Raw genomic sequence first — 15,811 nt, 5'->3', positions numbered from 1 at the left:
GCAGGCAGGCGCAGCCGCAGACACCGGACGGTGGACGGTTGCGTCCAAGTTGAGCAGCGTGCGTGGCACGTGCGTCGGGTCTTGAGTCATCGACTGGCAAGGCGCCATGTCCCGAATTCCGAGTGTTCCTCGCTCCGTCGCGGGGAGGGGAGCTCGCCAGGCCATCATTCTATCGACAGCGACCTTTATATCGCGGACGGCGAGGACTTTATCGTCTTATGCTGTCGCGCCATGTCTACCCAATCTTTCACTGGATCTCAGGGAGCGAAATCCAATCGTCCTGCGAAGATGGCCTCGTCTCAGTCGTTGAACCACCTGCTCAATTTCACGCTTCCTCCAAGGCAGTCGCACCAGCATCAGAGCTTTCCACGGAGAAATAGGAAGTCGACACATCCAGCTGTGTGGAATAAGGAGCGTAAGTAGTCGCTTATTACTGTATCTATGCGTGCAGTCATCGAATACCTCGACATAGGCTTTATCAACGCCCAGTATCGTTTTGTCATGAGCCCTCATGGTGATTACACTGTACACTTCGCGGACCCAGATATGTAAGGATCATCCGCGTATAGTTTGTTTGGATAAAATACTGAACTGTGTCAGTTTCTTCCAATGGCATGATATTCTTCAGGTTATTGTGCCCCGTACCTCTGCAGTCGCCTCTGCTGCAGGCTCAGGAGAGAAAATTGCTCAAGAGGAAGGCATAATGAATTGTCCTATCTGTCTTTCTCCCCCAACTGCACCTCGCATGACTAAATGCGGCCATGTAAGCCTATCTCGACTTTGCATTCACCATGCCTCACCTACCAATTCTGGCAGGTATTCTGTTTCCCGTGTATCTTGCATTACTTTAATACCTCCGATAATCTCAAATGGATCCGGTGCCCCATCTGCTTTGACTCTGTCAACGAGAGACAGCTCAAGAATGTCAAATGGCTTGACGGAGTTCCGCAGACTGAGGACATGGAAGATACCCCCGCGGAGGCGTCTTCATCTTCCTCGGTGATTGACAGCGATCTCGTTGCTACTCCTCGTCTTGGTTCCACTCTTCGTATGCGGCTTATGCAGCGACCTCAGATCACTACGCTTGCTCTTCCTCGATCTGAGACGTGGCCTTCAGATCTACTCCCTCCTCATCAAGCACCCTTCCACTTTTTGCCTGACATATTTGCTTTCTCCAAATTCATGCTTGCGACCCCGGCCTACCTCATAGCTGATCTTACCAAAGACCTCGATGACCTGGCCACTGAGAGGCGTATACTCGCTAGCATGAGCGACGATCTGGGTGTCAATTTTATCGATGCTGCCGATGCCAAAGTTCGGCATCAGATCGCCAAAGCTGCCGCATTGGAGACCCCACAGTTGAAGGAGGCTGTCGACAACGCGTTACATACCCAGCAACAGATATATGACCGTGTAGTGTTTCATAACCAGCGCAAACAGGAGGATCAACACGCTAGGGACCCATTGGAAGATGCTCCACAAGATTTCCTGGCTATCCAGAACTTTGGTTTCGCTTCACCTCTCGCGTCTCAGACCACAACACCAGGCATCAAGAGTCGCTCGTCCACTCCCACTCGGAATCCTAAACTACGTCGGAACTTGAATCCTCCCCCTCCATCCACGTCGACATATTATTTCTACCAGGCAGCTACGGGGATGCCGATCTTCCTACACCCGCTGGATATTCGCATTCTCTTCTCGCACTTCAACAGCTATGCAGCTTTTCCTGATGTGATCAATATACGTGTCGAGTCGTTTGCAGAGAGCACAGTAAACGATGATTTGCGCAAACGATGTAAATATCTCGCACACCTCCCAGAGGGCGCGGATGTTGTATTCGTGGAGGCAGACCTCGAAGGCGTCGTCGGCGCAGAGAGGCTCAAAAGCTTTGAGGGTCCGCTGCGGATGCGTCGTTCTAGGCGCAAGGAGAAGGAAAAGAAGGACGACAAAGCCCGTGCGCGAGCAGAAGAGCGGGAGAAAGAGAAGCTTGCACATGCATGGAGAGAGCCTAATCATGTTTTCACTTCGCCCACGTATCAGCGACCGGCTTCCCCCGCGGAAGGGGACGACTTCCCAGATTCAGTGGAGCAGCCATCCGTCCAGGCTCCCGCCGAGGCTGCAGGAGCCTGGGGAAACCGGAGCTTTGCGTCAGCGGCACACGCTGCTCAAGGCAGACCTACCGGGCAACGTGCTCCTGCACGTCGCGAGAGAGAGGAGGAAGATGAGTGGGACCTCGATGTAGCATTTCATGAGCTGGAGCAGAGAGGCGTCCGTGGAGGCGGGAAGAAGAAACCGGCCAGAATGGTCGTCCTTGGGGGAGGTGGAGGACGGCGAAGATGATTTAGAATCATACTATGCACTTGAAGGACCACAATATCTCAGACATTGTGTTAGTACGAAGCAAAGCATGACCATTTGTAGTAACAGTCCCCAGCAAATGCAATAATATACATTCGTCCATGACATATACTGCGTTCCCCTGAGCACGCATAATATGCCTGAGAAAATCCATGAAGCGTTTAAAGGATTGTAATCTACAAAGCGCGACAGCACTGCTTCCAAGAGCCGGATACAGACAAGAGAGACGAGTAAGAACTATGAGCAAATGATAGAAATACCAGCACATTTTCCACTGCAAATTGTCCCCCACAGCAGAATATAGGGACCTGCAGCAGATTCGGGTATGAAACGGTATGGAACATGTCATGACAAGTTCGTAATAAATCAGAAAAGGAAAGATAGTCCGTCGTCTTAGATGACTTGGAGATAATTTGATGGTACGACTGCGGACAAGACATGAGCAATCCCCCATGCAGCGCAGCGGATACAACTTACTTCCTACCGAACCATCCGCCTTTTTCGCTTGCCACCATTTCCCCGTCTTATCAAGGATCTCAAGGACATCATTCTTTTGGAACGAGATCTCATTCACATCCTCGGGGGAAGCGTTGTCTAATGTACATCTAAGTTTGAAGCTTCGTTCAAGAGAGGGGAACACTCACATGAGTATAGCGCTCGTGCTTTGTATTCACCAAGGTTTGCATCGGTGTTTGTTGGAGGGTTCTGCGGACCGGGACCACCCCCTGCGCCTACACCAGCAGCACCGCCTCCCATGAGCGGAGAACTTGGGGAGGCAACGTTGTTGTTGTCCCCTATTGGTGCATTGTTGAGGCTGCCACTGCCTACAATACTCCTGGGGGCACCCTCAACACTACCCGCATGGAAGCTATTGCCGCTGCCAATGGGAACCCCAATGCTGCTCGCCATCTTGGTATCGTAACCCCCACCCGCCGTTGGAGCGTAGCCAGCCTGGTATCCGTTTCCCGCACTCATTGTGTGCATAGAAGCAGCGCGTGTAGCTCTCCGACGACGTGATGGGGGCGTAAGGCCGCCTGTGCCCATGGAGTTGAAGATATGTAGCATGAGCGAGTCTTCTTCAGAAGTAAAGTAGAGGACCCAGATAATATCAATTATTGCGTTGATAAGCCAGCCAGCTGCCATTGCATCCAGCGATGCAAATCCGGAGAAGATGCCTTGGTTGACACCAATAACCGCGAAGACGATGGCAACCGCACCAAACACGGATATTTGGAATCGGTGCATGGCGATGGAATCACTTGCAAGCGTGTGGAGAACGCCCAGCACGAGAAAAAGTTGCAAAAATATGGCGAACCACAGGACGCCGACGCTGCCATGACCGACTACAGAGGATGGTCAGAAAACGGGTACAAAAATGCAGATATTACCCACGATCGGCAGTTGCTATGGCTTGTGCAATGAACGCAAGAAACCATCCTACCTAGAAGCATGAATTAAGCTAGCCTTTCTATTACTTGCATAGCGCAGACACTTACTATCGCAAGGATAGCGGTGAACAAGAAGACATAGTGGGTAAGTATGGGCGTGAAGTCAAGACCCTCGCTTCCTCGGGGTGGCATTCTGAGAGGAGGTCAGCCGAGAGACGAAGGAGGACGACGATGCGGCAATTTATGTCAGAAGAGCTCGTGCAGAGGGTGGACCGCAGCCAGAAGGGGAAGACTGTAGGAGGCTCAATCGTGTTCGTCTGCCAGATGACGCCCGACCCAAATCCGCGCGCCTGGGACACGTTCTCTGGATTTCCCACACTGGCTGCGCGTTTCGCTTTACGTTTGCACGACCCGACGAGCACACAGCTTTCCGCAATGCGACCCTAGTCTGGTACGCGAAATACGGCTTCGGATTGCGACTCTGCTGACAGCAGTTTCCGCCCAACTTATGCAAACTACGCTGTCTGAAACGCAATGTGTGGAGTGTGGGACTATCAAGATCTTCACGGAGTCCCTTTCGGTAAGTGGAGGGGTTAGCGTTCAACTTCAAAGGGGTTGCGATGGAGATGGAATGGCCACTTGTCAAGCATGTCTATCGCTATCGCTTGTTCAGGATGCTTTGACAGCGAGAACATTGGTCATGATTGGACTCGCCAGCTGGTCTCAGCAGTTCACTGCGGCTCCGTGCGCATATAATGATCGTAGCAGTCAGGAAATGTAGGTATGGCACATATTCTGCTAGCAACAACGCCCAGCTCTCCGGTCCCACGATCGACGCCCACCACTCGCTAGTTGACACCGCCCATCTGTGGCGGTTCCGTGATATATAGCGGGTGGTGCCAATGGTGGTCAAGATCTTCCTGCGTTCTACCCTATACCCACAGTGTTTCCGAACTGGCCATAATATGACATTGGCACGAACCGTTCTTGACATCTACGTTTTCCCATTAATTGCAGCAATGGATCCTTCCAGCTTTGCCCTGAACTTTGTGTGCCACCTCAATGGTGTCCGACCTCTACTCGCGCACTGGCGACGAGCGAGTTTCATATGCGCAGAATTCACTCTGTCATTGTTTGGCCTAGGGATAGTCGAACTGGCAAGCATTATGACTGCCCTGGCTGGTGTACTGCTGGTCAGTATTTCGGCTCTCTCGTCGGCTTGTTCGCTTGATGTCATCGTTCTTTCCTGGTTCTTCCAGAGTCTTTTGTCCGTCATATGTCATACCACTATCTCCGCCATTTATGCGGTCTTGATACAGCATAGGAAGCGAACTACAAGATCTATCGAATACGATAGGCGTCTGCACGCTCAGCCACCCTCGCACAGAGTCGGGATCACGGATCCAATTTCTATGCACACCACGAAGATGGTTTCGAATTCCAATCCCACTCCGGTCGACAGGTGTTCTTCCGGCGAGCATTCCACTCTTCCGCGCGATTTGTCTATCCACTCGTTTTCGACTGAGCATCAACGTAAGAAACTGGCCATATTCGCGAACTTCTGTAATGGTACGAATAGAAGTGAAAGGTTTTCGCGCCTACGCGGTAAGTGGGGCCATCTCGACGTGGGACTCATTTTTGACAAAGATTTTGTCATCTAGTCAATATTTTGAGGAGCCATCATCATCTCTCGCGCGGAGATCGGCCACCATTGAACCCAAGGACTGATCCTTACAAGGCACCATATTTCTTTCCGCTCCCCGGCTCCCCACGCGTGGCTGCCTATGTCCATGAACTGAACGCCAGTCGAAGAGGAGATCAGTCCCCCACAAGCAAAATTGTCCTGAGGCAATATCGACAATACGTGTACGGCCACACTACCCCCCACCTCTCGAAATCGCCGCGAGTGCTCGTTTCTCCCGTCAACGCGTTTCCCATGGTAGAGGATGTGACGCGTTTGCATCCCCGAGCCAGGCCACGCGCTTCTCGGCGCAACCTTCCTCAGTCTAAAGCGATGTTGACTGGGATTAAACAAACTTCAGAGGCTCTTGTGCTGAAGTGGCGGCTGAAAAAGAAGTCGTCGATCGGTCTACGGACGAACACGTCCACTCCGGGTACCCTAGCGAAATCAAGGCCGTCCCTGTGCGGAATCCGGCTGTCCATTTCCCCTTTCGCCATGCGTCAACATGGGGATATATCTGTGCCGATACCTTGTTCACATCGGGGAAGTTGTATGCATGAGACCTCACACTATTGAGGTGATCACGAACACGAACTTGTATACTGGTGGTGTCGCCCCCTCATCCGAACGCACAAACTGTGCGACACAAATAATTATCATTTATTTATTATTGACGATGTATATCGCTCTCTTCGCTCCTTATCCATATCGTTCGCTATGCTAGCTCTCAGCCGTTATATTTATCGCCGTATACATATAAACCATGATCTTGGCGACTTTGGCTCGGGAGTTTGTCGGAAGCGTCATGGGAGATCGGATCTTCAGTGGAGCTCGTGATAAGATAAGATGGACGCCTGTGTGGTCCACGGAGCAGCCCGACGCTTCTCGACGACTGTCAATTGCCCGACAAACCGCTGCCTCGCATGGAGGTTTCTGCCTCTGAGCCGACACATGGCCCCCATGTTCCTCTCTCGACGCTGAACCGGCATCCTTCACCCAGCCCTCATCCTCTCTCCTTTGCCCCGACGGACAGCCAGCACTTACTTTCCCCGCTGCCGGTCTCGACGCTCCCTTCAAGACCAGGCCATCCACCACTCGAGACCAGACACCACTCTGATCCACCATCTCATATTCCTTCGCCTAGAGCTTCTTTGAAGACCCCAAGGCCAATGACATCTCAGGGAATGTCTACTGGAAATACTGACGGTGCCCAGCCACTCGGTCTTGCCGTACCACGCTCTCCAGATTCCAACCGGCCACTGAACGTGACGGATGCCCTTAGCTACCTGGATGCAGTCAAGATGCAGTTTCAAGATAAACCTGATGTATACAACCATTTCCTGGACATCATGAAGGATTTTAAGAGCCAAGTGTGAGTCGCATGCTTGCGATTATGTTTGTATTTAGACCTCTTCGCGTGTTGTGGTCGAGTTCGGACTTAACTATCTGGGGTTACTGCTACCAGTTGCATATGTGGTCCAGTTCTGGTATCGTCCGTATAGCTTAGAGACCTGCCTTTCTCTACCTGCGTTATGATCGTCCATGAGCTGATCTCGAGTTCAGGATCGATACTCCGGGGGTTATTGAGCGCGTATCCATGTTATTCCACGGAAACCCTTACCTTATTCAAGGATTCAATACCTTCCTCCCGCCAGGATATCGTATCGAGCTTTCAACTGATCCGCGAAGCCTTGACACTATCACTGTGACCACGCCTATGGGTACTATCACTCAGAGTATGTCGGCATATGGTGCACCAGTACGTGTACCTCGGGAAATGTTACCCATGCCAGGCATACTTGCACCGTTCCCGCAACCGCCACCTTTCGCCGCGCCACCAGTCCTGCCTGTTGGAATTGGAAGCGGTTCTAGACCTGCTACTCCATCAAGACTCCTTGGCCATTCTATTCCCGATTATGTGTACTCTCCCTCAATGATGCTGTCACCTCCACTTGCGAATTCACAAGCGACTGCGGCGGCGTCCTTCTTGGGCAACTTGGGCAACAGAGCACCGGACGGTATTCCTGCTGGCGAGTTCAACCATGCTATTCAGTTTTTGAACAAAATCAAAGTGCGATTTGAGGACGACCCAGAGACATACAAACAATTCCTAGAAATCCTGCACGCCTACCAGAAAGAACAGAAGCATCTCCACGATGTGAGCGTTTATACGTAAATACTGTTATAGTTGATTGATTCTTTCGATAGTCACAGGTATTCGCCCAGGTTCAAATGCTATTCAAGGATGCACCTGATCTCATGAGCGAATTCCGAGATTTCCTACCCGAAGCGCTGGCGCCTTCGTCGCATCACTCAGGGTTAGTAGGTATTCTACCTCATCCGACAGGTGGTGCGAGCCCTTGGTCTCAGGCAGAAGTGGCTGCTCCAACCTCGGATAAGGCGACCAAGGCCCCCAGTCGAAGACGAAAGCGGGCTGTGGAGAAGGAAGCTCCTGGTACACAGAAGGGGCCTGGAGGAAGAGTATGTACATCCCTTATTGGAATGTCAGTCATGAACCCTTTGTCCCTTGATCATAGATCGTCAAGCGAGCGAAGCCTAACCAGAAACCGGAACCGCAATCACCGAAATTTGCCCCCTTCCCTGTCCCTTCTACTCCGCCGCCGCCACATGTACAACAGTCACTTGGTATTCCCCCACACTTACAGAACGTTCATTCTCGTATGCTCCAGCCGCCAGCCATTGCTCTGAATGGTAGTGGCGCGCCAGTGTCCACATCTGAGGAGCTGCTGTTTTTCGACCGCGCAAAAAAGGCTCTAGAAAGCGGGGGAACCTACGATGAGTTCCTAAAACTGCTCAATCTCTTCGCGAAAGATGTCATCGACGCTAAAACTCTCGTGGACCGTGTGGAAATTTTCCTGGGTGAAGGTGAGCTGATGGCTCAGTTCAAGGATATGATGAGCTGGGACGATAAGTACGGAAACATCGAATATGGACCACCCGGCAGCATTAGAACAGGCCCTCCGGACCCGTATACAGCTAGACCTCCGGACGACGGCCAAGGTCCGAGCTATCGGAGATTTCCTGAGAGTGTGAGTCGTCTGCTATTATCGTATCGCGAACGATCTGTAATCTGATAATCCCAATAGGAGATACGTTTGGCATGTTCTGGCCGTGGTCAGCTGGAATGGTCAGTGTTGAACGATGAATGGGTTTCCCATCCTACGTGGGCCTCAGAAGAGTCCGGATTCGTCGCACATAAGAAGAATTCGTTTGAGGACACGTTGCACAAGAGTGAAGAGGAGCGGCACGAGTATCAGGTTCATATTGAAGGGCTTCAGCGTACGATTGGTGTTCTTGAACCGCTTGACGCTCGCATCGATGAAATGTCGCCCGAAGAACGGACACAATTCAGATTGAAGCCAAGTCTAGGCGGGACCTGTCCCGCAATCTACGAGCGGACTATAAAAAAGATCTACGGTCGTGACAATGTGGCCGAGATTATGAAAGCATTGCAGGAATGCCCGAGTGTCGCCGTTCCCGTTGTCCTCAAGCGCCTCAAGCAGAAAGATGTTGAATGGCGCCGCGCCCAGCGGGAATGGAGCAAAACTTGGCGCGAGGTCGACGCGAAGAACTTTTACAAGGCTCTTGACCATCAAGGTATCATCTTCAAGGCAAACGACAAGAAATGTATTACTACAAAACACTTTGTGCAGGATATCGAGTCGGTAAAGGCCTTGCAGACCAAAGCCCACGATAAGAAAGGCAAAGGGATGCAGGACTCATTCGGGTACCAGTTGGAGTACGAGCTTCAGGACACAGGTGTGCTACAAGATTCTCTCAAGCTGATTTTCTCGTTCCTCGATCGCTCGCCTTCCATGTACAGTCCGGCGGAAAGACGGAGCGTAGAGCGCTTCCTTCGATCTTTCATTCCTATGGTGTTCATGATTTCACCGCACGAGTTGAACATTGCATGTGGGCCGCTAGAGCCAGGCCACGACGATGACCCTGCGGACGATTTCACATCACTTGCAGATGGACCTGATTCCAAGTCAGGTCGGGACCGCGGCGGTAAGCGGCAGGCCAGCGGAGGACATTCATCGGGGGTTTCACCGGGTGACCTCAGGAAGAGGCTTCTGAAGACAGCGCAGGAACGCTCGCCACGCAGCGGCACTAAACCCCTGTCGTCCAAATCAGCTGTTCTGACTAGGTCCACTTCTCCTGCACCCAGCGACAGTCCTCTGACATCGTCCCGACCCAGAGGTTCGAGGCTGCAGCACGAGCTCGACCTGGACAGCAAGCAGCGTACAATCCCCGCGGATATCTGGGTCAGAGAGGCTCTCATTGGGTCGAGCGATACTGCGGGAGAAGGCTTGATCGCACGGAGACCCTTTTTTGCGAATACCACGTACTATACTTTACTACGGCTCCTACAGGTATGCCGTAATTGCGTTCCCTCATTGCGCTGCTTGATTAACGCCGCAAACGCCTTGCCAGCTGCTCTATTCACGGCTCTCCATGTGCAAGGATATTGGCGCGCGGCTGGCCGAGCAGAAACATTCCTCGCTATTGGCAAATCCGATCGCGGTAGAATTAGGATTGGACGAACCAAACGGTCCTGCAGCCGTATTATCACAGGCCGTGGAGGTTGTCGGTGGAAGTCAGACGGGCGAAGAATCAAACGTGCTATACTTATACCTTCTGGACGCATGCGAGAAGGTTTTCGACAACGAGTCAGATCAAGCCACATTTGAAGAACATCTAAGATGGTTCTTTGGGACGAAGGTGCGGTCACAAACATGGGCTGATGTCGGGTGACTCACTGAAAAATGTGATAGGCGTATCACGTTTTCACGCTGGATAGAATAATCATTGCCGTCGTAAAGCAGGTAAACGCTGTCCGATAGTGTTGTCCGAGTGTCGCTAATGACAACGCGACGGTTAAATTAAAATTAGGTGCAGACAATTACGGCCGATAACAAATGCCAGGAGCTATGGGACTTGCTTCAACGGTCGCGAGGAGAAGATGCACCAACTGTGCACGACACCATTCGATACAGACGAGAAGCAGAGCATCATGTGGGCTTGGATGATAACTTGTACAGGTTCGATTGGGTATGTGGCAAGCCTTGATTGAATGGGGATTTATTCTGTGATTGACGCTGAATAGGATGCCGATTCGCGACATCTGCGCATTCAACTGGTGGGGTCGACGGATCCGAGTGTGGGGGAGGACGTGTCAAGGCGAGGCAGATGGAAGGAATACGTTGCGTCGTATGTAATGGAGCATCCTACCGAATGGCTGCCTGCAGGACGCGCGGGGGGCAGTTCTCTATTTTTGAAGAGGTGCGTTTCTCGCTATTTCGGGGACTGTATTGTCGGCGTGGGGCGCTGAACGCCGATTGCGCGATATTATTAGGACAGTGATGGATGCGGTCGAGAAGGGAGAGGTTGTGCAAACGACGACGGGGATGCGGATTGTGGTGGAGGCTGGTAGCTACAAGCTGCAGTACGAGGCGGGCGGGGAGGACGTGGTGGTGCGGCGGCGGGAGAGAAAGGAGGAGACGGCGCTCAGGAGCCGAGCCGCTGCCCGTCGCGAGGACGGGAGGCGGTGGATTGGGCGTCTAGTTGTGGGAGCGTGATGCTATATTAGGCGCAACTCCATTACAGGCTATTAATAGCGGGCAAATATACCGTAGGAATTATTAGTGTGAATTATTTAATTTTGATAGTCAATCAGCGTCGCTCTTGCTCCGCGTATATCTACACTTGTCCCCTCCTCCCACTTGGCCAGGCCTGAGCCTCCGTCGCCGCGCCCGAGCTCTCCATCCTCAATCGCTGTCTTCCCGTCGCCGTGCGAGCTGCTTGGCAGCCTTAAGCCTGCATGGCCAAGCAAGATAAGCTCTATGCTCCTGCGTCTCCTGTCGCGACGTCTTCCTCTCGTGCACCGCGTCGACAACGCCATCCTTCTCCGTCTCCGTCTTCCTCACTCCTTGCCATTTTCGCTACTGTCGCAGCCTCATCTTCTCTGGTCGACGGCCATCCTTTACCCACCCAGACGCCACCGCCCGAGTTCCTCTGTCCGCAGCTAGGGCTTGATTCTTCTCTCACTTTATCCTCATCAAATCTCAGGCATCTCGCGCCCCGTCAGACTAGTACCAGCGCTTCGGCATCCAATCCGACACAGGAAATTGCGAGAAGTGTATCCGTGGCGGACAAGTATGTGTCGGGCACCGACGGCCTATGGCGGAAAACAGATGTATGGACATTATACGGCTCTACCTTTTGTTCGGTGCGTTCCGTCACATTGTTTTTGTTTTCTTTTTTGACTCTTTTTCACTGATCCTATTCAGGATGGTACCTGTTCCTCGACACCAACAGCCACGTCGACAACATTCATCACTGAAAGTGGCTCGTTCACACCAACTCCCGCTTCCACGAGTGATTTGGCAGACGATATCGATATCTTGCCCTCTGGTTGGCTCAAAGAAACTCATGATGATGATTCCATGACCCCCATCATTATCACACTTTCGGTCGTCCTTGCAGTTGGCATATGCACTTTCATCGCCATGTGTGTCTGGTGGCGGAGAAAGCGTGTGCGACGACTGAAGGATCCGGAGAGAAAGGGTCGAAAACTCGAGGTAGATTTTGATCTAGACGAGGACGAGAAGCAAGCCCGTTCTCAACAGCGGCTTTGGGCAAGGGCTACTGCGAGGTGGAAGACGAACGTGAGACAATCTGCCCGCAGGCGCAGGAAGCGGCAGGCAGGGAGCATCAAGGACACTGAGTTCGCCATTCATTCTTCAACGACTTCCCTTCATCGTTTACGCACTAGCAGTTCTTCACAACTTGTGCGGAGCGATTCATCCTCAGTGCAGCATTACGGTTCCACGACTATGGAACCTGCCCCTTCCTCTCCTCACAGACCGCCGTCTTACCTGTCTCCCGAACTCAATCCGTCTGGCGATCCTGAAGCTCCCACGCCAGCCGCTGATGCACCTTCCCAGTGTCCAGACAATGCAGAAACGCCTTCAACCGTAGGAGGTTCGTTGGCTTCTGAGCCCCTCCCGTACGAGGGAGTCACCAGCGCGGGCCACGTTGCCACGGACGATAAGGCGGTGTTGGCTCGTATGGCTGCACTTGCTAGTTCACCTATCGACCCATCAAATTCTGGCTCGGCTGGAGCATCCACGGGAGCGTACGCATCTGTGCCTCCCCTGGTTGATGACTTCGAGGCGGTGCTGTATGACATTCAAGTAACCGACTTCGACGCCGACGTGATCGGAGAGTCGTCTGGCAGCCGGCGCACGCCATCTCCCAGACCGCGGCTGTCGCCGCGTCCACCTGTTCCACGTGATCTCTCTCCATGCCCCTCGTTGCTTCCCCCTCCACCATCCAAAGGCTCCCTGGCAGCGCCAACATTTTATGAGTATCTCCCTTCATTTGAGGAGGACGTTCTTTCTGTTGAACCAGAGATGGGTCCGTCAGCTCCCCCGTTCGAGGCCGAGGAGCGTCCTGCCGCTAGCGCACCTCCACTAGACATGGATTTCATACCTGACGGTATCAACATGCAGCCATCTGCACCTCCTCTTGAAGATTACGAAATGTCCGCAGATCCTACGGAAGGGGATGGCTCACGCATCGTCATCAATTCATCACAGTCTCCCACTCGAGGCACTCGTATGTCGTCCGCACATGCGTGGCATGTCAGCCCTCCGCAATATCTACCATAACTTTGACTTGTTTCTGCGTAGCTGGCGGTCTGCGACTTATGCATTTGATAGTGGTAATGCCTCGTCGTTATGTTTAAGTTGGTATGAGCTTTACATTTTATGGCTTTTGACTGCGCGTCCCATGCTTGGACGCATCTTGTGTAATATACTTTGCTTACATTAGGAATTCGCCAATTTAGTATGTACGAGGAGCTTGAGGACGGCTGAGTATAAAGATATCCGTTCCTTTTTCCTATTCCTTCGCTGTTAGAATTCCGGTCTCATGGCAACGAGACGACCGTTTCCTCGGAGAGGAGAGGCACACTTTGCAAAGTGGGAAAGGTGTGCAGTACTTAGTCAAGTTGGCATTGGCCTTTCCATTGCAAGAAAATGGTAAGTTTTTTGGTCGTCTCGCATATGTTGTGCAAGTCATACAGTATTATCCAAAAACCCGGAAATACCTTATCTTGTCCTGTTACTTTCAATTTGTTGGACATGGTAGCGGCGTACGCAGCTAGGGCTTAAAGTTTAAGTTGGGGTTGGATATCGAATCTAAATATAGGCGAAGGAATTCGTCTTGAGGATAAAGTGAGAGTCAGAGACATACTTGAAGCCATGTTCATTCGGGTGTGTCATAATATAGATCGAGTTAACAGACACTAAGTTATATCCATATGGGTGATGAAAGTACAGTACTACAGCTGGCTTTGGATGCACCTACCATCGAGACATAAGGACTCGTGAGGAAAAGTCGTAAAAAGTACACTATTCCGTCGATATAGAGGAGAGCATTGTTCAATATTTGAACTCAGATTCGTCCGGTCTTGTCGACGTCAAGTCCTTGCCTCTTCCATCCTCATATCGATGGTCAAACGTAGATAGAACCGATTCAGGAAACTTTGGGGCCGCCATCTTCTCCGCGCACAATCTGACGGATTGGTTTCGCTTGAACATCTGCATGAGTCCCGTTTTCTTCCTTCCGTGACTCGGATGGAGTAGTCCGGGAGAGCAAGAGAATCTCAAAGGGGTGAATGCCTTCTCCCCTTGCGCCAGTACTTCAGAAGCCTCGGCTATGTTATCGTGGACGAAATACTCCAGCTTCCACCTTAAAACGAGTGGCGCTTGATGAGCTTGAAGATCAAAAAATTCGATGCCGCCGACGCTGTATACTCCATCTGAGTCAATTGTGAGCAAAGCCTGCTGCAGTATGCAGTCTTTGGGTTCGTCGCCCACCGTTGTCACCCGGCGCAATATAGGTGCCGCAGTTAAGTTGTCAGACTTGAAGACGAAGACTTGCCGTTTCACTGGAAGAAAGTCTGCGAGACCGTAGGTCAGGGCATTCACCAGTTCTTCGTCTCTGCCTTTCGCGTGCTCGCTAGTGTATCCCATCAGTCTGAATGCTGGCCGAGCCGCGAAGGGAGATCCTTCTTGATCAATCCAGAGCTCAAGAATGGTATTTCGAAGCCATCCTAGAATTCCAGGCAGATTGAAAGGTTGAGCCCCTGCCGCAGAGTACGACGCCAGAGGGCTCGAGATTTGTCCTGAACGGACTGAGCGCAGTGAACGAACCGAATTAGAGGCAGTCGCAGAGTGATGAGACGTTTCCGGAAGATCAAACGTTGGGACAAGAGGCGTTACTGGAGCCGAGCCAGGTGTGCTGCCCACATTGTTTTTTGAAGCGCTTGGTGAGAGCCTATTTACTCTTGGCATCGGAGAGCAACTTTTAGACTTGTAGATTTGCCTCCATTTCCAAGGATTATTGCCAACTTTGCGCGGCGAAGGCTCGGTCCCAGTCGAGCACACAGATGGCGAAGAGGAGAGCAAAGAGCCTGAGCCAAAAAGAGTCATTGACAAAGTAGAGAACGGGCCTGAAATGCTGGCCTGCTGGCTCCGTGAATCATCACGCTTAACCAGGTTTGATGGCGATGATGAGTCGCGGAGATCAGCAGCTGAGGGCGACATCATGTAGTAAATAGATCGCGGAGAGGTCAAAGGAGACGTTGGGGTTGACCACGCGGGCGTGACGCACGGAGAGGCTACTGGAGAATCACGGTGGCTTGTACTCGGGGACAGAGGGCCCGGCACCTCATATACAAGCGGAGAACTAAGACTAGTTGAGGACTCCCTTGACACAGTAAGCCTTGATTGCTTATGATAACCGTTATCGCCCTGCAAAGGCTTCTCAAGAGACTCGGTATCGTCTTTGCTGCCAAATAGGACGTCATGATTAGATGATTTGGGAACTGCAAGGCAAAGACCTAAGGCATTAGCAGAGCTGGCCGCTTTCGAGCTGTATTCGCGGCCGAGAGCCTTGTTTGAGAGCGGTGATTGATTGCATTCTGCTATCTGTGAATCTAAGTCGTCGGATAGCCGTGTTAGATCCCTCCCGGCGTCCAAGAGAATGGGAATCTCTCCGGTGCTGCAGAGTGAGGAAAGGCCAGCGGTTCCGAGAGATGGGGAGGGACTTGGCAAGGCTAGCTCCTCCAGGGCCTCGAGGGCTGCCCAGTTTGTCGGACGGCGGCGCCCGACCTCGGATGTTTCAGAAACAACTTGCATTGTAATTTGTAAGTAGAAGGAGCCGGATATATTGAACAGGTGCTCTGAAGAAAGGCACTGCCAGCAGCGCAGAGATAGGAATGAACTTTGGCTGTCAGTGCAATGAAGTTCAAGTTTGGCCATGAGCCGAGTCGCGTTTACTTACGGACTTCACG

At 52.0% G+C, this 15,811-nt stretch overlaps 5 protein-coding genes across 5 annotated transcripts; 3 read left to right on the top strand and 2 right to left on the bottom strand.

Moving 5' to 3' along the window:
* Positions 1–231: 231 nt before the first annotated feature.
* Positions 232–2,340, top strand: FIBRA_00088 (uncharacterized protein; the record flags this gene model as incomplete). The annotated part of the gene is made up of 4 exons (XM_012321987.1): positions 232–415; positions 452–548; positions 601–763; positions 817–2,340. The coding sequence occupies 4 exons, from the start codon at positions 232–234 to the stop codon at positions 2,338–2,340; spliced, it is 1,968 nt and encodes a 655-aa protein (XP_012177377.1).
* A 411-nt stretch (positions 2,341–2,751) lies between these two features.
* FIBRA_00087 (uncharacterized protein) lies at positions 2,752–3,938 on the bottom strand (the record flags this gene model as incomplete). Its single annotated transcript, XM_012321986.1, has 5 exons — positions 2,752–2,783; positions 2,836–2,952; positions 3,003–3,701; positions 3,751–3,799; positions 3,855–3,938. The coding sequence occupies 5 exons, from the start codon at positions 3,936–3,938 to the stop codon at positions 2,752–2,754; spliced, it is 981 nt and encodes a 326-aa protein (XP_012177376.1).
* A 2,412-nt stretch (positions 3,939–6,350) lies between these two features.
* On the top strand, positions 6,351–11,027 carry FIBRA_00086 (uncharacterized protein; the record flags this gene model as incomplete). The annotated part of the gene is made up of 10 exons (XM_012321985.1): positions 6,351–6,799; positions 6,991–7,585; positions 7,636–7,908; positions 7,965–8,477; positions 8,535–9,821; positions 9,883–10,170; positions 10,224–10,274; positions 10,342–10,500; positions 10,556–10,731; positions 10,805–11,027. 10 exons carry the CDS (start codon positions 6,351–6,353, stop codon positions 11,025–11,027), a joined length of 4,014 nt encoding a protein of 1,337 aa, XP_012177375.1.
* A 242-nt stretch (positions 11,028–11,269) lies between these two features.
* On the top strand, positions 11,270–13,121 carry FIBRA_00085 (uncharacterized protein; the record flags this gene model as incomplete). The annotated part of the gene is made up of 2 exons (XM_012321984.1): positions 11,270–11,677; positions 11,739–13,121. 2 exons carry the CDS (start codon positions 11,270–11,272, stop codon positions 13,119–13,121), a joined length of 1,791 nt encoding a protein of 596 aa, XP_012177374.1.
* A 774-nt stretch (positions 13,122–13,895) lies between these two features.
* On the bottom strand, positions 13,896–15,656 carry FIBRA_00084 (uncharacterized protein; the record flags this gene model as incomplete). The annotated part of the gene is made up of 1 exon (XM_012321983.1): positions 13,896–15,656. One exon carries the CDS (start codon positions 15,654–15,656, stop codon positions 13,896–13,898), a length of 1,761 nt encoding a protein of 586 aa, XP_012177373.1.
* Positions 15,657–15,811: the final 155 nt, after the last annotated feature.

This window comes from Fibroporia radiculosa, assembly GCF_000313525.1.
Source record: "Fibroporia radiculosa TFFH 294 genomic supercontigs, scaffold31, whole genome shotgun sequence".
NCBI lineage: Eukaryota > Fungi > Basidiomycota > Agaricomycetes > Polyporales > Fibroporiaceae > Fibroporia > Fibroporia radiculosa.
This window is presented reverse-complemented; position numbering and strand designations above follow the sequence as displayed.